The sequence below is a fragment of the Lates calcarifer genome, linkage group LG15, assembly GCF_001640805.2.
Source record: "Lates calcarifer isolate ASB-BC8 linkage group LG15, TLL_Latcal_v3, whole genome shotgun sequence".
NCBI lineage: Eukaryota > Metazoa > Chordata > Actinopteri > Centropomidae > Lates > Lates calcarifer.
Window position 1 is genome coordinate 5,072,043 of NC_066847.1, and position 21,941 is coordinate 5,093,983.

General features: G+C 40.4%; 1 protein-coding gene across 6 annotated transcripts in view; it reads left to right on the forward strand.

Annotated features, from left to right (window-relative positions):
• syngap1b (synaptic Ras GTPase activating protein 1b) overlaps positions 1 to 21,941 on the forward strand; it is a 129,701-nt gene that overhangs the window by 25,282 nt on the left and 82,478 nt on the right. For all 6 annotated transcript variants that reach the window (XM_051076016.1, XM_051076017.1, XM_051076020.1 and 3 more), the window contains exons 2-3: positions 5,957 to 6,267; positions 21,496 to 21,601. In XM_051076016.1, coding sequence (XP_050931973.1) covers positions 5,957 to 6,267; positions 21,496 to 21,601 — 417 coding nt within the window. The remainder of the gene's footprint in view (positions 1 to 5,956; positions 6,268 to 21,495; positions 21,602 to 21,941) is intronic.

A 21,941-nucleotide genomic window follows, 5' to 3' on the forward strand; every position in this document is an offset into this window, starting at 1 on the left:
CACCATGGCCAAAACTGATGTAAGTCTAATGAGCTGGAGTTTCTCCTTCGCAGCATATCGCAGGAATTGAGGGCACGAGCAATGTGCTTGTTCAGCGAGAAGCCTCGTACCTCTGGGGCTCTTTGACCCCGTTGCTGACACTTGACATCCCCTCTTGACTCAGCACTGACAGCAGCCTACTGTACTGCACATATGCACCACTCTGACTCACAGCTTGTCAAAGCACAGCACTGCATCTATTCTCACTACCATCTATGTATTCGTTCTCGGGGAAAAATCGCATCTGTATTCCGTCGGAACATTTTCCAGTGATCGGTTCGAAGGCAATAATATGTGGTTCGGTGCAGCTGAGGTCACAGTAATGACATGTGCACTGTGTGGTGCCTTCCTGCCTAGAAAGTAAGATGCTTTGGTTCGCCATGCTTGCAGGAGTACATTATCTGCCCTGGGCGGCCTGGGGATATTGCAAGCTTTATTTTTAGCACTGTTTTGGAGCTCAGCGATGTGTATAAATCAACATTAGGCCTGTCGGGTTCCAGTAATGACAACGTTGACTAAGGCTGACCAGTCATCCGATTGGTGCATGGCCCTCTTCTTTGTAAAGTGCTAAGGATGGCAGAAAAAGGAAAAGAGCCCTCAGAGAGGGAAGGAGAGAGAGGAACAAAGGCAGAGCAAGGAAAATACAGAGGCCGTAGAGAGCGAATGAAAGACAGAGTGAGGTAGAGGAAGATGAGTGGAGAAAAGAAGCATCTCAGCATTTCTGCTTGTGCCAAATCGTTACAGTATATTCATGCAACGTGGAGCCGGGCCTGTGCACCCTGTACGTACGAACGGACAGACAGAAGAATGAGTCTGCTCATTGAAATTCTGTCCACTGCGCTTCACAGGCCCTTAATAGGCAGCCTCGGGGGTGGAGAGGTAGGCCTACAGTAGAGTAGCGCAGATTGGGCTGTGGATGACTCACGCTGCTATCCCCTAGTGAATATCTCAGCATCATGACTTTGCTCTGCACAGTTGCAAAGTTTGGATTCAAGGGCTTAGGTGCTTTTTTGGAGAAAGGGAGAGCGTGCCACATGGTGCTGTATCTCTCTGAAGACGTGTGATAATGATCAATGGTTCATAGTGCATCTACTCAGCATCTATCATATCTGCTTTTACAGTTTGGCTTTAAATCGACACACCCGTCCAGAATAAAAAACAATTCACAAAAAGAGAGGAATACGGCAGTGATAGATCAGCATAACTGCCTCTTCCCTCGTATTCATAAAATATATAGGAAGTGCTAACATCTAGAAAATGATAGCTTTGTTTTATGCTCGCAGTAACATTTTTACAATTTCCCTTTGCAACAAAAATATTTTTGCCACGTAGTCTTTGAAGATAAGATATCCAATAAACCTGCTGTGCAACATAACAGCTCAAAGCATATTAATAGAGTGTAAAACCTTCATCCTTAAATGTTTTTTCAGCTACTAATCCATGAAAATGTTCTGATGAGACCCATCCACCCCAATCATAATCTTGAAAATACATCACATAATAGTCTACAGTTGTTAATTCTTGAATTTTCTCATCATATATTATAGATGGTATTTCAAGCACTTGGATTTTTAGAGGAAATAAAGAAACATTTATGTGTCTGAGAAACACAAATCTGTTATGAAAAAAGTTTGTATTTATTTGTTTATATTGAAAGGGTAAAACTGACATCTATGTAAAATATTGTGGAGTTTAAAGCAGTAATCCGTTAAAAAAAAGACGTGAGAGCAGGTGGGAACAGTAATATAAATTGAATGGTCCCAGGTTCTCAAATGTGAGAATTTTACATTCTAGTAAACTGAATATTTTTTAGTTTTGGCCCATTGGTTAAACAAAACAAGACGTCTGATGATATCATCTTGTGCCCTAGGATATTGCAATGGATATTTTTCACTGTTTTCTGATGTTTTATAGACCAAACAGTTATGTCTCTACTCCTCATGTTGGTTGCGTTTGGTAAAATTGTGCAGACACAAAGGCTTAACAGAGGCTATCAAGAACCTTTAAAGCAGCTCCATTGTATTGGGCCATATTGCTAGCTTCGAGTTTCTGTCCACCCAAATTATTTACATTACATCCTATTATTTTCTTTGCTGCTCTGTGTGTGTGTGTGTGTGTGTCCAACTTTGTAGGGCTGAACAAAGCTGGTAATGGAGCTTTCAACATCAAAAAGGGCCCAGATTTTATTACATTACATCATCCATACTTCTGATTGACATGCCCTTAAGCAAGACCCCAAACCTCTTCCATGCATTGGTGTGATAAAGATTATGTGATCCCTCGGTTTTCATGCTTTTTCACAATCCACTCTCCTTGCTCCATTCCTTCCCATTCCTTGAATCGTCCATATTAATTAGCTGTGCTTGTTTAGGAGCTCATCTATATTTCAGCAGCTCGATTCATAATTCAAACAGGAACCAGAAAGATCAACCGAGTTGTTATTTTGCCACGATTAGATGATTGCCTGTTGTGCTTTTCCAGTTTGACGGAGGATGGAGAAGCACTGTCTGTCTGGAACTGTCTGGCATCAATAGAGGGGGAGAATCTGAGAGAAGTGATGATGCAGTAAAATAATCGGTTATGACATGCTGTAGTGTTGCATTGTGGGATGCAGGTGGCTCTTTCTGGCTCGCTTTCCAAAGGTGAGAGGGCCGAGCCTCAGCCCGACACCTGCATGGTCTATTTCCTTCGTCAAGTATTTGTATGATAAAAAAAGAAGTGTTAAGCAAAGGGTCAGTGGTGACTGCCAGGGAGTGAAGTGTGAACTGGAGGCCACAACTTGGATCTGCTGTTGCAGTGTGTGTTGGATCAGATAAACAACAGTTTTCTCTCTTCTTGTCCTCCTTGAAAATGTGTGTGTGTGTGCTGGCCTTGTTGTACAGCCTGAAGATGTTGTAAGTGTGAACATGGCTTTTCCTCGGTGCAGGAGGAGTAAGCTACTTGGGGAGTCTGTCTTAACTTGTTTACCCCAGGATTTAGTTCGCAATTAGTGCATAACTTAAAAAAATAATGTATCAGCTGACGAGGTCCTTAACTGGACAAGGATATAGGATGTAATCTTGATGCTAGAGGAGAGGTGATTTGCCTCATAGGGAGATACTGTCATCTATTTATTTTGAATATCAAGCAAAGTTTTAAACAAATACAATTGATTCAGCCTGTTGGCAATGTGCGAAGACAGTACATTATGGCTAACTTGTTCCCAGCCATGGTTCACTTGACTATTTCTAAAAGGAGGAGAGAGTCTTTGAATTCCAGCATCAGGCGGGATAAAGTGAGAGAACTGCCTCAAGACGTTTGCTTTTGTATCCGTAGCTGAAAACTATAAAATGCTCAGTGCAGTGGTGTAATCTGAGGGATGTGAGAGATGCTGCTGTTGCCTCTTGCTTCATGGGAAAGAAATAAAAATGTCTGAAGATTAGACAAAGATAATAAAATATGGAGTCCTTAAAGGAAGGAGAAGAAATGTAAGGTCGATACTAAAACAACAGATCCATCAGGAGAGGCCCTTTATAGATGCAGAAAATGAGTGGAGTGAAGTTACAGAGAAAGAGATGAGCATATAAAGATGGAAAAATCTTTGTAATGTATTTTTATTCTATATTACAGAGTATTGTAACTTATAGAAATCTGCACAAAAACTCTGTTTAAATGAGTTAAAGTCTATGAAAAAAACTGATGAAAGCTTTGACAGATTGGAGTTATATTAACGAAGCATGGATACAATATTATTCTGTGCCTATGGTGTTATTTCCCCAAGTTAAAACATAAGTTAAAACAGTGCAATAAGGCTAGAGAACTTAGACAGCAGCAAAGAATGAAAAGACAAAGTGCTTCATTTACCAAAGGTCCTTAGCTGCACATTTTTCACTCAGGACGAAGTCAAACAGCTACCTGGGAAAAATCCATATTAATGTCTCCAATACTGCGTGATCAATTTCTTTAATTATCTGAAGCACAGAGCCCTCAGATATCATTTTCATTTTTTCCCCCCACATCTTCTTAAATGATCCTCGGAATCAGGGATAACGTCAGAGATAATTCGTACCCCCACTGAGGAGATTATAGTTTAGTTTCTCTGTCTGTCTGTCAGCAGGATATCTCAGGAACCTCGGAACAGATTTCTGTTCAATTTGGTGGACAGGACAGCCTCGGGCAGAGGAACAGATGATTAGATTTTGGTGGTGAGCAGGATCTAGGACTTCTTCAATTAGACAATTATCATTTTTAGCTGTGACGTTAAAACTAACAGAGATAGAGACTCTGAAATCCAAAGAGTGTGTTTGCAGAGTCACGATGGAGTGTCTTCTACTCATAAATGAATTTCAAAGAGTGAAGTTTTTGTGTAATGGGAACTGTACCTTCTGTTTTATTCCATTCTGGAGTGGGTCCAAATACCTTTTTTGCTTCACTCAACCTTATTTCACTTTTCATTTGCCTCAGGATCCAAGTTTTAGTCCTTTTCCTTGTCTTGTTTGTGTGAAGGAGATTGAGTTTTGGAAAACAAGGGCAAGGGAAGAACAAGGACATTTTCCTCTGGACCAGTGAATTATAGAAAACTATGAAACATGCACTAGTTTGAGGTATTTTACACTTTCTAGGTGCAGATGACAAAGAAATAAAATGGCTTTGAGTTGGACTAGAGCATTGCTGTAAGTCCAACTCTTATTTGTGACTCATTTCCAGCCCTATTTGACTGATTGCTTCAACCGATGCTTCGTTTTCTTCCTGAGTTTTTCAGCTAACCGTAACTAGCTGTTTAGATTTTTGGGGATTAGCTTGTTTCTGCTGTGCTATATATATATATATATGTGTGTGTGTGTGTGTGCACGTGGGGAAAAGCAAATGCAAAAGCAAAAGGTAAAGTTGGTATTTGTGAATGCAAGACCTTGTCGTTGAACTCACTCATTTTGATTTTGGAATTTTGGGAAATGTGTTTATTTACTTTCTTGCAGAGTTAGATAAAATACTTTCATATCAGTCTCGTATCTGTCAGTTAAATATGAGGCTATGGCCAGAAGGTGGTTAGCTTGGCATAAAGACTGGAGACGGGGGAAACAGCTAGGCTGCCCACTGTCCAAAGGTAAGAAAACCTCTAAATTCACTAACTGAGATGTTACATCTCGTCTTTGGATAAAGCAAGTCTTGCAATTTCCCCATGTTTCTAGGCTTTATGCTAAGAAAAAGCTAACTGTCTTATGGATGCAGCTTTCAGTGTAATAGACAAATATGAGAGTGATATAGATCTTCAAATCAGTAACACTTAAGCCCCCATTTACCATTTTCAAGCTTTATTTTAAACACTTACTAAATGGTTTATAACATGCTCCAATGTATTTCTAAGCAGATACAAGGTCATTTTAAAGTTTGTATTAATGTACAGAAATTGTCAACATTTGTAACATCTCCTATGAAGACATATTTTCTTTTATTGCAAATATGTGTATCTCTATGTATATCTGTTCATACACCAGCCTAATTAACACTTAGATCTTCTTACAACTAGAATATACTATGTTATATCCCATTCATCAACAATATACTGAATACCTGCTTATAAATACAGAATAAGAGGGGTTAAAATATGGTGTTACTTGTCACCTTCCTGCATCTTGAAAGCATCTTGATTGACTAATAGAATCCTTCTCCTTCTTCTTATTGTTATCATTTAACAGGCTGTATTCTTTCTAGCGTTCTCTGCTCATTGGCATTGAGTTTCATCATAAGTAATGTTTGATGACTTCATTCCAAGCAGACCTATCAAACACCCTGTAATGACACCTGACACTGATATTATGGGGACAGTCGTGTCCCAGCATGTCGGCCCTCCTACTGATGATCCTAACTGACCTTCTCTTTCCTCCCTCTCTCCCCTCCTCCCCCTTTCACCCATCTCTCCTCTTTCTCTCCTGTCCAGATGCAAGGTGTGCCGTCCCCCCCTCCTATCATCATCACCATCATCGCACCCACGCCCACTCCTTCCACGCTCCCTCCTACGACCGTCCCGTTCACGAACGTCCCACCTACGATCGCCCCTCCTTCGATCGCCCTTTCTTCGATCGCCCCTCCTTCGACCGTCCCTCCTTCGATCGTCCCTCCTACAACCGCCCCTTGCACGAGCGCCCCATCTACGACCGACCCTCACACGACCGTCCACCCCACGACCGCTGGAACCCCCATCTCCGTGTGAGCTCCGGAAATCAGCTCTACATGTTGGACCAGGAGGAGGTACTGTACCCCACACAGCAGGATTACATTGATACTTTTGCAGGAGATATTGCTGGTTACATGAAATGTGGCGTGAGTATTAGAGTACCACATAAGCATCACAAAACAAGATAAAAGTTACAAGTTTCACCTATTTTGACATTTAATGATATTTTAGTTATGGGTAGGTGAGATGTTTAAAACATAGAAAGTGAAGGAGATTAGTTGTAGACGTTGCAGATTTACTCTCTTTGCAATACGTCGTGCTTTAAGGAAACACAATGTAATGTGTCACAGCTGGGACACTTTGAGCTGCAGGTGCTATATGATTAAAACCCAAATTTAGTTGTTTTCAACAAGCTGTAAACTGGCCACTGATATTCACACACTGAAGTCCAATATTCACTACTAGTCAAGCTCTGTTTTGGTCTCTGCCACCTGAGAAAAATATCCGGCTCATTACCTGTTCAGTGCTCAACTATGCTCACCTGCTAGTCTGCACGAATTCAAAAGAATTCGATCGATATGTGAGGTGTATCCACGCTCAGGCGTGTGAACAAGACATAGGCATGCAAGCGTTTCACAAAGTACTTCCTTGTGTCTTTCTAAGTAAAGCATAGGTTGACAGTTTTCTTAGCACGGCCTGTCAAAAGATAGTTTCACACACTCTTTGTGCTACTTAGAGAATCCTACTTTTCAGCTAATATCTGTTAAAAGGAGGTCAGAGAGAGAGGATGTATCCGAAGTCTATCCCAGACGCTCGAGTTTCCCTGGATCACTGTTGCCCCAGGCTCGCTTTTGGGGGTTCAGTTTCAAGGGCAGTTGTTAATTCTGTGGGAAGCTGTCTGTGCTCGGAAACTTTTGTTAATTCTCTGCGTTGTTGTAACTGCATTGTAACTGGTAACCTCAGAGGAAAAAAACAACTCTTAAACTGTGGGATGTTGGATTATTTTGGAACTCTCTCAACCTGCATGATCCACTCCTACTTGAATATTTTTTTTTTTACGTTATCTCGAGTCCCTGTCAACAACCATCCACAGAGATTGACATAAGCTTAGTTTTTCATGTCAGTGATGTGATAATTTTGTTGTGCGTTGTGCGAGTTCTGCTCCACATCACATCCCCCTGTTTAGCAGCTATGAGCAGCATAGAAACATGTTATAAATGGTTTACAATGCATTTAAAATAGCTGTAAGCAGATATAAGTGTTTATTAATGTATCTGTTGATAACTACACCTCCTCCTGGATCACCCATGACTAAGGCCGGTGTATAAACAGATTGTGAATGACAAAATAAATAAAACACAGTAATAATATAAAAATACGTCTTCATAGGAGAAATGGTTGTCATACATTTATTAAACACTTAAAATGTATTTATATCTGCTTACATCTGCATTATAGAGTATTATAAACCATTTAATGCGCCGTATCTTAATACTAAATAGTAGGACTTACAGTGTTAATGTGTATAGAAGCTACTGTTGGAGAAACTGAGAAATACCTACCATATGAACAAACTCAGAGTAACCTGAGATCAACCTGAGTTTTAGATTTTCAGTTTCATGTTATGTTTGATGAGAAGAAAAACAAACAAGAAGAATAAGAATTGAACCTGTTAATAAGAATTGTCTGTGTGTGTATCCATAACCTTATATATATTATTCCTCTGTGCCTCATAGACCTCCATTAAAAACACATCAATGAGCCACAGCATTGCACTAGGTGACGTGTTCCTTCATTACAATGACCATGGGTATTATAGGTTGTAGTTTATGCTTTGTCTTAGTGCCATAAATACCCACCTGACCACCCAATGTGTGAAAATAGTTCCCAACAATTTGCGCCTTTCCCTCCTCTCTGCTCATAATGTTTGCTAAAAATTACTGTGCCCATCTGTTTTAGGAATGTACAGACCTTTTTTTTTATTTTTTATAAATGAAAGCTTATATACAATATGTGAACCACTTTGTAAGATTTATGTCTTTAGTGGGAACAAATGGGCTTGGTGCTGAGTTCCACAGAACGGGTGGGGGAGTTGAAAACTACTGGGAGACAGACTTACGTTGTTGTTTTTTTTCTTTTTATGGGATATTTTTTTTTGGCAATGAGAAAAAGGTAGAATAACACCAGCCTCATTGTTTAATGGTGCAAAAGCTGAAATCCAAACCTTTTTCCATTCCAGTTCCCTGGCTTAGTTCTGAACACACTTCATTGCCATTGTCAACCAAAACTGCTGTGACCCACTTTTAGTATTGGGAGCATCGCCTACATGGGTAAATGTGACGGTTCTGTGTTGTACGATACTCCACCATGTGGATGAATATGTTAATTAATTAGTTAATTAAAAAAAAATATTATGGATAGCAGGTTTAAAGTGCTTCAGAGCGGATTTTTCCTGTTTCATTTTATAAATATAACTTAACGTTAACATGCCAGTTAAGTGTGACATGTAGCTGGAAATGATGATGGAAATGGAAGCAGAAACTGTAATCATCTGCTGTTAAACCAGCAGGATACAATTGTTGAAGAGGGAGAGAGACTTTTTTTTTCTCTCCTTCTTCAACAGTTGTATCCCCAATTGATTTCCAGATTACTTAAAATAAACATAGCAGTACGTTAGTGGTGATTAATGTGACTGTGATGTACACAGACACAGACAGTGCTTCACTAAACCTGCTGCTGGTTGGGAATGAAATCTCATCTTGCTCTTCATGCCAGGAGAGGGTACTGTTCTTCAACTTTTTTACCTCTGCTTTGTAACTGAAGAATTTCTACACACAAAATTACACAGTAGTTAAGCCAAGACTTCAGATTTATAATACCACTTATAACACCACCCTTAATGGAGCAGAGCCTGGTTAAAATCCATAGGTCACCTCCCCAAACTTTGCAGTCTGTTATTAGACCATATATATGCTTGTATAATTTTTAATTTGCTTTAAAGCCCTTATCTCTGAAACATCAGTACTTTACAGAAGTACAGTGGGTTAGCTGCTTGTGTGGGCATGAGGAAATACATTTGTTTTAATATTTTTTTATTATTAATCTTATTTTTGTGTATTTTATAGTCATCCGCTTCACTGTTTGTGATGATTTATGCAGTCTGTGTATTATACAGTAAGTATTAGTGTATGGCATATGATTTAAGCCCTGTACTGAGGCAGATTTCTATGTTCATCTATGCTGGCATGTCAATAAAGTAATGAATCCTTATGTGGCCAGTCAAAGCGTACGGGTGGCGACTTAACTGTAGTGTGTGTGCACGGTTGCCAATAGTATTTCAACATGTCATCACTCAGAGGAATAGAGCGCACTGTGATCCCGATAAGAGACCTGTACTGCACTGGAGGGATTGAATGGAGAGCCCAGTTCAATTAATCAGAGCCCTATCCCTGTCTAATTGTGCCAATAAGGCAGCAGCTGTGAATGGATTGGAGGCAGGACTGACGTGCTGATAGCCGTCACCTCGGCGACGGCGAGAGGCGTTAAATATTCATGCCTGTCACTCACCTCATGCAGAGCGGGTGTCTCTCTCTTGCTCTCTGTTTTACACACACACACACACTCACCCTTCAATTTATTTCCATTCGTTTTAGATGCCTCTTCAGTGGCTCGGCAAAAAAAGCAATCATACTGTACGTTACCGTAGAGGAGATAGAGAGGATCAGTGGAGGACATCGCTCTTTTTCCTCTCCAGTGTTGCTGCTACCTGCACATTTTCATATCAGCCCATCTTAAATACACACCTCTCACCTCTCTGTTTTTCTGTTTGCTTATATGCTTGGCATCTGAGCTCAGCATCACCTGTCCAATCCCTGTTCTCTCTCTCTCTCATGTATCTCTGCCTCCTCCAGGCTCATTCCTCGTTTTAATTCCCTCCATCGATCATTCACTCTCACCTTTCCTCCTGTTCTCTCCCTCTGTTCCCTCCTATCTCTCACCTCTCTTTATCTAATCCGTCTGTTGTTCCATCTCTTTTCTCCCCCCTCCTACCATGCCCAATCTCTCACTCTCTGCTCTCACTCTCATCCCTCCCTCCGTCTGTCTCCATATTCATCGCTACCACTCTTCCCCTCTCCCTTCTTCCCTCTCCGTCTCCCTTGCCCTCCTTCACAGTTTCTCCCTCTTTTCCGCCCTCACCCTTTCACCTCATCCACTCACCCACTCTGTCCTCCTCCTCCCTCTCTCTCCCTCCCTCCCTCTCCCTCCCTCTCTCTTCCTCTCTCTGGGGTGACTGGCAGGCATCTTTGGCTCTCCTACAGGCCACCTGTTTCTGTGCTCCTCACAGCTCCATTCACTTGCTGCTCTGTTTTCTTTTTCTTTTTCTTTTTTTTTTTTGTTTTGTTGTTGTTTTATGAATGACGGCCATCAGAAAGATGCAAGGGAGAGCTCCTGGAGAGCCGAGGTGTCGCTTTGGGGAACAAGACTGCTCTGTTGTGTCTAAAATGTGTCACTATGGAAATTTGTGCTAATCATGTGCCTGTGTAGCTCTCGACTCCTGGCGTGTTGGGTTCATTGAACTGTTTCCTAGTGATGGAGTGCAGACACTTCATAGGGCTAGAATGGGATTACACTTTAACTGACATGTCAACACCCTTGGCTCATTTTAATTGCCAAGGATAATAGATATGCTGACAAGATGTGTTGTCTGAGTGGCACATTGTGACACTGTGTACCCAGGGCAAAATACTCTTTAAAAGTTTAAAAAACACCTGTAAAATTAAAAATGACGAGGCAAAACATGCCGCTTATAATTACACTACCCTCTTTTGCCGTGTTCTTTTTTCTCAAATTGTCATTCAGTTCTCACATGAGTGAATGTGACTTCTATACTATCTCCCTTGAGCTTCTGTGTGTGATTGGTAGATAATTCTCTCCGGCACAGTCTAAGTAAGAAAAATGGAGCTGTGTTACTTAGAAAACAAGCGGGCATGCAGCCTGAAGCAGCAGAAAATGTCACTTAGTGTTACCCTGTCTCTGTGATCATATATTAGGATTAGAAGAAAAACTTTTTTTTGGTGGTAGAAATGGATGCAGTCCAATATGTCAGAAATTACCACAGAGTTGATTCAACACCTCTGTGATGCAGTTGCAACAGAAATGTAATATTAAAGACTTAAGTTACTCATTAGCATGCATACATCATGCATTAGATTGCATAATATTATGCAGTTGCAAATTAATATTCTGTAAACTGCATTATTCATTCTTTTTTTGCCAGTCTCAGTGCTACAAATGGCACACTGTGTTCAGGTGTCAAAGCATATTTCCATTTACTATTCAGCACTCTTTTGCTACATGTGTTTGAGCATCTTGTTCGCAGCAGAAGGAAGGAGGGGAAGTTTTAACCTGAGCTGAAATAGATATTAGCTTGATTATTACTGATTGATTGAAAATTTATCTGCAGCTTTTTTGGTCGATTATTGCATGAAACAGCAAAAATTCAAAACAGAACTCTTCTGTGAGGATTTTCTGCTTTTCTTTGTCTTATATAAAAGTAAATCTGAATATCTTTAGGTTTCTGACAAAATTAGGAATTTGAAGATGTCACCTTTTAGCTTTATGAAACTATAATAATAAATTGCAATTCACTGGTTTCTGACATTTCGCAGGCCAGAGGTTAAACCATTAATTGAGAGACTAATCATCTGTAATGAAAAATTTAAACAAGTCTTAGATCTAAATAAAATCCATCTGCAGGTGTTTTAATAATCAATTCATCGTCTTAACTGTCACTCCCCCATCAGCTCCAGCTTCTCATATGTAAGGAGCTTCTGCATTTCTTTATCAGTTATTAAAGTAAGGCTTTGGGTTTGAGACTGTTTGGTGGACAAAACAGGTCATTTGAAAATGTCACTTTGGGCTCTGGGCAAATGCGATAAGCACTTTTGTGACTGTTATTGACTAAATGATTAAACAATAAATCAAGAAAAGATTAATTGACAATGACATGAATTGTTAGTTGCAGCCATAGTAGTTTGACTTCGGACCTCTAATGTAATAACTGGATCATCCTTTGATGTGTTTTGCAGTAGTTTAAGAATTTGTAATTTGCTTATGAAGCAGGCTGCTTATAGGTCTCCTCATTAACTGGATCACTTGGTGGTAAAAATCAATACTGAGTTATCTGGGCCAGTATTTTTTTGACTTTTTTAATAATCTGTGAGATCTTGATCTGTGAGTATTGGCTCCCATTTTCCTCACTGCTGAATCTCTGCGCCGGCTGCTCTGCCTCCTTCTGTCCTTTAGGGGGAGTGAGAGGGTTGGCAGTGATGGCTGCCAGACATCCTCTCCTCCTCCTCCTCCTCCTCCTCTCATCTCACATTAATCTGAGGTGACAGAGTTTCATATACTGCCACCACGCACCAGTGCCCTGTCCCCCAAGTCATGTGTCCGGGCCGCTTCCCCAACCGTGCCAGTATTATGCAAGAAAAACCGTCGGGGGTCACAAGCCTTGTTTAGCCTGCAAGTGTTAGAAGGAGCTGGAAAATATCAACACTAAAAAACACAGAGAACTAGATGTAGTACTGTAATAATTTAAAATAAATAGACTGTTGAGTAAATTTTCCCTTTTGGTTAAAGTGTTGTCTTCCTTTGCATGATGTTGGTGGTCCCATTTACAGCTTTGATACTGAATTTGAAAGCATTAATGCATGAACTGGTCTGCAAACAAGCCACAGCACCTCTGTGGCTTTAGCCTGTAGCTGCTGTTGTCACAGTGCATGAATAGTGTCTCAGAGGGGGACAGCATGTTTGCTTATGACCCTGGAGAACACATTGAGGTGGCTGTCGTGTGGGAGTTGGAGGGATTAATTATGTAATAAATGTAGGTGGGCAGACTCTCGCAGAAGAGAGAGGTTGATTGTTTGAGTAAGATGGCTGACCTGAACCCCTGAGGCGATGTTAACAAAAAAGTCTTTGGTATTTGAGTAACTATTACATGCCATTTAAATAAAAATTGTCCCTCACTCAGAAATAAAACATTTTTCAAAAGGTCATCCTGTACATACAAGGGTTTAAATGGCTTTTATCTCAGCATTTTGATTAATCTGCCTATCCCTGTGGATAGTGTACAGATTTTTTTTTCCTCCGGCACCTAGAGAAAGAGGAAAACTAGGCCTAATTTGTCTCCTGCCAACTTACCAGGAGCAACTGCCAGATCCCGATGACCTTAAAAGCAATCCTCTGCCATTTATCATTTTTATTAAGAAGAATTGTACTTGGCCAGGTATCTGGTATCTCTCTGTGGGATGTGGACACTTACGGGTGGTTTTCTGTGCACTTAGCGTTGACAAGCACATGAAACCAACGCAACTATCATTTTATAATTTAAGTATTTATTTGAGCAGCAGCTTACAGTTAGCAGAACAGTACAAAAACTTACTTTGCATGCAACCAGCTAGATGTTTGTTTCTGTTACTTCTCTCTCACTTCTCACTGTTCAACATTTTTCAAACTGTAACCAAGTGACACTTAATCTTGCTCACTGTGCATTTTGCCTGCACAATGTTTTTTTTACAAACAACGCACACTCAGTGTAATGTGAGTTTCCTGCTTCTTTACATCATTTGAGCTGTTCTGATGTTACGCTTAACCCTGCTCTTCACATATCGTGTGTGCAGTACAGTTACAGCTACATTCTCCAAAGGGCTGATATTCAGATAATAGGAAATTATCATTGGTTCTGGGTGTGCAAGACCAAAAGGAGTCAAAATGATCTATTTACTGTGTGTTTGTTTGTGTGTGTGTGTGTGTAATTCTGTGGGTAGGATCACTGTGCGTTTTATGAACACTGTAGCTCAGGGGGAGGAGGAACATCTGTCCGTGAAAGGACTTTACTGATGGTCTGAAGGACAAATCGTGCTTTTGGCCAGCTCAACCGCCTATCACGATGCACGGGACTGTGTGTGTATGTATTTCTGTGTTTGTGTGTGTTCACGCTGAGGTTAAATTTATTTCTGTCTTTGTGCAGGTGCATCATCAAATTTTTGTTATTGCCTGCATGTGTCCTAATGTAGGTTCATGTGTTTTTTTTTTGTGTGTTTTTTGTGTTTTGTGTTTTTTGAGTGTGTGTGTGCACGCACACCTGTGTGTGTGTGTGTGTGAGAGAGAGAGAGAGAGAGAGAGAGAGATTTTGTGTGTTTGATCCAGAGTCAGACAGCCAGCAGTGTTTGATTACTGCCCTGTTAAGAAATAATGGATTGCACAGTTTTCACGCATTACACACTCTATTTCATGCAGTCTCTCTCATACTCACTCACACACACACACAAACACACTCACTCACTTCTCTCACTTTTCTTTCTTTTTCACACAGATATGTACTTTCACTTTCTCTCTTTCTTACACACACACACACACATAATCATTCACAGCGTCCCACCATATTCCCCAGCTCCTCACCGCTGGGCCTGAGGAAACAGTAGTGACATATGGACTAGCCAGCCTGCAGCATCGCTCAACTCAACCTGCCAAGCTGAACAAAAACACCCTCCTCCTCCCTCCTCAGATCAATGGCACTCCCTTCTCTCCTTCTCCCTTCCTTCCCCTACCACCAGCTCTTCCTCCAACACCACCATCCCTTCTATGCAGCCCTTTCTCTCCATGCCAGGACTGTTTTCTGTCTTGTACGATGTGACACAGTTGTTGGGCTCTGACTGAAATCTGACAAGCATGTTCATTTTTAATTGTCAAATTCTCATCAAAAATGTATTAATTTCAGTCCTGCCTATTATAACAGTTGTCACGGATGCTTAAATCCACCAGGCATACAATTTCCATTTCAAATTGGATGAAATTATTTGCTGCACGAAGAGTGTCAACAGTGCCCAAACGTGGTCCAGAACCTTAAATGAAATGTCTAACTTAAGATATTCTCATACTTGTGTTGGACCTATTTTGTGATTAAGTACTGTAATTCCCTGTTAAAGAATGCAGTTTGACAAACTCAAGGCAAGAACTGGTTCTTTAAAGTGAAACTCTGCTGTAGCTGCTGTAAACATAACATGAGATGTAATGTCTGCTACATGTCAGTCAAACTCCAAACTTGATAATAGTTGAATTTTGGTGTCAAGATAATAAGTCCCATTTTAGTAAGTCCCTCACCTTTCATTCCACATTAGTTCAAGTCAAGTTATCTTTGTTGAAGGTGTTAGTCCCCAGGACTGCAGTACTGAGTTAAGTACCCAGTGTCAATGGGTTGTTTTAGAAATTAAAATATGGTTATTTTCACTCAGTGTCAGCCACAACCTGCTCAAGTTTTACCTTAAAATATATTATTAATTGTATAAAACAATGTGCATGTAACATCCCAAATAACAGATATATCCGTACCAATCAGGAACAAATGGTGAAATGTAAGTTTAAAAAGAGCTAGATAAGCAACTATAACAGATTTTAGGTTGGGTTGGCTGCTGATAAGACTGTACATGCACCAGTGTCCTTCAAATAAAGTGCTTTTTTGGTTGTTGGACACACTTCCAAAACACCTTTATTCTCTAACATTCCAACAAGTTCACCCACTTCATGTAGAAAATGGCCACGTGTGTGAAGTTGTTTCTTCGTTCCTCACACAGCTACTTACATCCATCATTGTGAGTTCAACTGAGTGAAAGACAGTGAATGTCTTTGAGGAGATATTGTCCAAAAGCGTCCAAAAGTGTGTTGTTATTGCATTTCTAGAAAATTGTTGTCTCTTGCTCCTCATTGAAGGCTTTTTGCCTGCCTTCAATGTTGCCTTTTTGAACTGGAAAAACAAAATAGTCCATACATGGTTTGTTCTGTCTAGTGGGGTTTAATGGACATTGCAACTTGTAGGTGGCACCTCACCAGGCCTTTTGACAGTAGTTTATTTTAGCAGTGGTATATTGTGCTTTAAATCAAATAGTTCCCCTAGATTTGTATGTGAGGTGTAAGTGCACCATCTGAAGTGGTTAAAAGTCACTGAGCTGGCCTAATGCTGCCTCTCTGTGGATGCTGAGTGCCAGCCTGCCAGCTTCCTGTGCCCACTCATGGCAACCCCCGAGCTGGTGTTATGTCACGTTTCCAGCTGCAGACCCCGTTGACATCTGGCCAATCAAATCCTGCCACACGCAGAGTAAAAATAGCCTCCAGGTGTCTCCCCCCTCCCCCCGACTGGAAGCAGTGGTGGGAAGCTCAATGGTGAACTGACATCTCAGGGTGGGGAAGAAAGGTATTCTGGGTCTTTTCCATGAGTCAAGTTGTCAGTGATGAATTGCACTGGGCAGGGCAGCAGTAGGGGAGAGAATGAGTGGGCTTGTTCTTGTTCAAGTAGATGTGATTGAGGAAAATTACCATATTTAGTTCCGTGTAATTGGGTAGTGTTGACATCAAGATGGCTAGTCAAGAATTTAACTTTTAAGACTCATGGATTTAAGATAATTTTAGCTGTTTGTGCACTTACTCATGTTGTGAAATACATGTTTGCACCCTCTTATTATGAGTATGTAAAAAGAAAGAGTTTAAGGTGTTTATCTGCACAGAAAAGACACAAACCTATGCCTCAGCTTGCCAAACATGTATTTTGTAACCTTCTCACAACGCGTACTGTAGATAGAAGTAAATGCAGCCCATTTGTCTCCTCTGGATTCCATGGCAACAGCTGAAAATCTGGACAGAGAGAGGCATCACTTTAACCCTGCAGAAAATCACTACTATCCCTTCAATAACTGCAAAACCATTCAGTGATATTACCAAGGGTCTGAGTTTGCTACTCCTCCACGCTCCCCTCCTGATTCCTCTGTCGTGGAGTCAGAGCTGGTGCAGCGCTCAGTCAGGCATTATGAAACCACTTTGCTTATAACGTAAATTTAGAAACACTATAAAGCAACACGGTTGCAATAAAGCTACAGTATGAAACTGAGTTTATTTCGCATTTCCGATCAATGAGGAGCTGGTACAATGTGAGGTTAATTCAGGTTTACTGTTACTCATTGCCAGTAAAGCATATTCAATTAGTTGAACAGAGTGCACGGCCATTCTGCTGCCGTTTCTTACATTAATCTGGCAGAGAGAATTAAAAGAGGGTTAGAGAAAAACTGTGCACTGACAAGACTTGGATTTAAATTGAAGCAGGATGGACTAAGAAAGCTTGAATTTAAAATTGAAGCTAGGTGTCTCTTTTTGTTTTTTTTTCTGTGTTCTAATTAAGTCATTCTGGTTATGATGAATATTCTCAGTGCAGCTTTGCAATATGGTGATATAAATATTGTGAGACCATGTTTATATCATTTATACCATGGTTGCTATCTCAAGAAACCGTAAGCAGTGTTGCAAATTAATCAATAGGGCTTCTTTGTGACACTGAATCTTTATATGAACAGTTTTTTAAATTTTACATTAATCCTGTATTTGTATTACATCTGCTGGATTAGCCAAAACAGACTGAGACTCCCACTGAGTGATTTTATCCACTAACAGTTTCTCAGAAGATATTTTTGTATCACTATTTTGTGCAAGAATTCTTTTTTTGTGCAATTAAAAGTACAGAGTGGATGAAGATATTCTATCTATCATACTTCACCTCACAGTGTCTCCATATTTGCAGTGCCATCTTGTTGTTTAGTTCGCCAACATGTTATTTTTGGTGTTGTTGTTTTCTTTAAATCCCTCATTGTGCCCTTGAAGCTGAAATCTATATGGTAACTTTATGCACGTTGTCACAGCCCCCTGTGGCAGTCAGAAGCAGTAGACCAGTCTCACAGCAGACATTTTGACTTGTCATAGCAGAGAAGGCACCGGGGAAATTAATAACATTAACGATGGCTCCGTTCCATCAACTGTCATAGTAGGTTACTCCAATGAGACAGCGTGTAGAATAACAGGAATGCAGCCATTATTAATGTTAATAAGTGCGGTACACATGTGCTGTGCCATGACTTGTCAAAATGTCTGCTGTGAACAAGACGGTTAGACGTCAGATGGTTAGAACTGTCACAGCATGTTTTGCTATTTTTAAAACATTAGTTTTAGAGTTATGTACTGGTTGATGAATTCAAGTGTTAACTTTTAAAGTTAAGCTAAATTTCACTGCATGATATTTTACCCTCAACACTGACTTCTCATTGAGCCCCAGCAGAAGGAGAAGTCAGTAAATGAACATACTATACTCATAAAGAATAGATGCTGCTTAATATATTTTTCATCAAGGAGGTTGTACTGTAATTTAATCACAACAAGCAATATGTTGGTCCCAAGAAAGCACAGCATTACAATGTAGTTTTGTGCACTTTGGTTGCACAAGCAGCAAAGTAGAGAGTAATCACATAGGCTGTTGATTTATGATTCTCGCCCCTGATTAAGTTGGATAAAGAGACTCACATAAACAGGGTTCTGATTCTGTGATGTGAGGCGTCTTCTGCTTGGCTGGTCTAACTAGATTATTGCAGAAGACATGTGCATTTATGGTCTGTGTGTGTGTGTGTGTGTGTGTGTGTGTGTGTGTGTGTGTGTGTGTGTGTGTGTGTGTGTGTGTTCATGTGCCTGATGTGATACAGCTGTAGTGTGGTAGTGGAGAACAGTAGTAGCTTGAAGTGGAGCAATGTCTGCGTTAAATTTTTATGTGCCCTCGCTTTGATGGACACACACGTGCACATACCAAATAGTAGTTTTTATACTCAGTAACAGATTCAGATTCAGGCAACACACACACACACACCAGCCCACCCTGACATTCTTTCATCTTAGCAGAGCTCCTTTAGAGTGAGTGGCACACGGCTGTCTTGTGGGACATATGACTCAGTGTGACCTGCCAGTGTCCTTCACTGTTGTTGGCTTTTCCCCAAAGCCCCCCAGGCTCCACTATCCTGCAGTGCTCTCTGCAGTTAGTACCACCTCCTGACACTACCTCTCTGTGTTCACACTCGATCTTTTATGTCCCAACGTTGCATTTCTGTCAGACGCTAGTCTCAATAGGACACACTCAAAAGCACAACAGAACAACAAACAAGGCTGCGACCATTTCCACAGACTTCTTGATTTAATGTCAGTAAGGATACATAGAGGACACTGTCTGGAATTTACTTTCAAAGGACTGTACCTGCTGTTTGCTTAGTTAGAAACGATCACTTTTAAATTCATAATTTAACATTTCTTGGCCACTTTGATGCAAAGGAACACCTTAACAAGCTCAGAAACACATCTATTACATACACACTGTAAAATCTAATGCAATCCAGTACAATGCTTCAGCCATAGATTACTTTTCCATAAGTTATTTAGCTATATGTTCATTATTGAGATTGTTGTCTGCAGTGGTGTTAAACATTACTACTTGTATTGAGGGTGTTTCTAAAATATTATCAAGGGAAACCCAACAGTTCTCACCATGAACAAGCACTTGGCAACAATGTAGAGAAAAAATCCCTTTTAATAGGAAGAAGCCTTCAACAGATCCGGACTCAGGGTGGGCGGCCGTCTGCCTTGACCAGGGGAGAGAAATGGGGGAGAGAGAAAAAAAAGGGGGCAGAGAGAGAGAGGGGAGAGAGAGACCAGGTACAGCCGTATATACTGTTGTATTCAAGCACTATAAGACTGGTTGTTGTAATGATAATAACAATAGTGATGCTTATAGGTGTATAATAAAAGCAGCAATGATAGCAGCACCAACTGATAACGAATAATGATGATGATGATGAGTGTTGAGTGGCAGATCCAGATCCTGCAGCTCCAGAGTCAGAGATACCTGCAGAATGAGGACATGGAGAGGGAGAACAGATTAGGGGAGAGAGACACAAAGTTAATGACACACAGCAGTGATATGTATAATGAGGTCCAGTACAATACCACCACTAAGTATGACCTCAGTAATAATTAACACCTCTTGGAAAGCTCTAACAAAAAATTGTTAAGGTGCAATGTGGCAGAGCTGCTGTACTAGATTGCATTAGATTTATAATTGGACCTAATAAAGTTGCCAGGGAATGTATTATCACTTTAATTGTTGTTACAGGTAGTGTATTAACATATAACTGACTGTTTACACATCCAGCAGACGTGGAGCAACATCTGCAAGTCATGTTTCTGTCCCGACAAATCCAATATTCACTCTCCTTTTAGCTCTGTTTTTGTCTCCACCAAATCCTGAGAAAAACATCTGGATTTTTACTGAGAGACTCTCTTCATTATCTTGTCTGCTGTGGGTTTATCTGAGCTTGTTCGCTGAAAGCATGGCTGATAAGAGTGACGCTTGAAGGCCATAAAACCAAAAAATGAGCGAAAAGAGACAAACAGTATCCATAGAGCCAAGCAGATCTGCATTTGGGTGATAATTCTCTGTGGGTTTATCACATTTGAACCATTGTTTATATACAAATCTTAGTAGAGCTATAAATATATGTTGGAATCAGTGGAAAATGTACAGATGTCAAACTATCTATGCATCACATAAGTCATATTGAAGTGAAACTCATTGTGTATTTCTTCAGTGACTTTTTATTTCTTTGTGTATTTCTTGGAGTACTGGGGCCCAGTACCAACAAAGTACTAGCTTTGGTGATCAGTCAAGATTTATAGGTCTGTACTTTACACTATATGCTGTATTTTCTGAGTGTAACTGTGATGTTTCAAAAGGAGCAGTGTTTCTGATTAGTGTGGTACATTCGCCCATTTATTTTCCCTCAAGTCTCACTTTTATGAATTCAGGGACTGTGGGGCCCAAATGTGGTGGAGCTGTAGTTTATTTTTTTCTCTATATATATTTTTTTGTCTTTTCTTTCTGTTTTCAATTCTTCTACATCAGATACAATGAACTGCTGTGGAGGATGATAGAATGTTTTTGAATTCTGGCTTTGTCTCACCAGATTAACCATTCTTGCTTTTACTTTTGTCGAACTATGTGCTAAGAGTTTAAAGAATATGACGTAACTGGTAACTGCCTGTGGGTTGAATCTCACCCCACATTAACCTTACATATATTTCTTAGATGAATATTATCTACTTGGTTGCTGGTGGTACTTGCTTTCACCAGATATTGATGTCATTTCTCAAACAGTTTTCTGTCCATAAAACACTAACATCAATTTAACCACAGCTGTTTTCTACAACTGTTAGTTCAGTTGTTTTGCAGTTATTTGTCAGGTACACAGTGGTTCCTCGAATGCAGCAAAGACAAGGACAAAGAGTGCACTGTTGCACCCGTGTGTTCATAATCTGTAGAGAACTTCAGCATGCAGAACTTCAGGAGTTTGTGTTCTGACTTTGTGCTCTTTCTCTCTCTCTCTCTGCAGGTACACCCTTTGCTGATGCGCGAGAGGCGCTCAGAGTCTCACAGGAACAAGCTACTGCGGCGGACAGTCAGCGTTCCTGTTGAGGGAAGGCACCATCCTGAAATGGGTGAGCAGACAGACCTTTAATGTCAAGCTTTAATGCCAAAATGCTCTAACTGGGGTCTGAATCAAGGTCCAAGCAATGGTCTTTTTTTTTTAATGGAATCAAAAGGAATCAATTCCAGTTACTGTAAATATCCCAAAGGGTAGGCTCACATTTTTTCCAATGACTCCATGTATATTGAAAGAGTTATTGCTCTCTTTTCTACTGGCCATGGAGAGATCCATTCCTGAAGTGATTTCAGTGTACATGATGAGGATAAAATCCACATTCTGTGTAAGAATTCTTTCCAAAGTTTTGTTTACCCAGATATGTTTCCCTGCTAAACTGCAGTTGAGAGATGGTA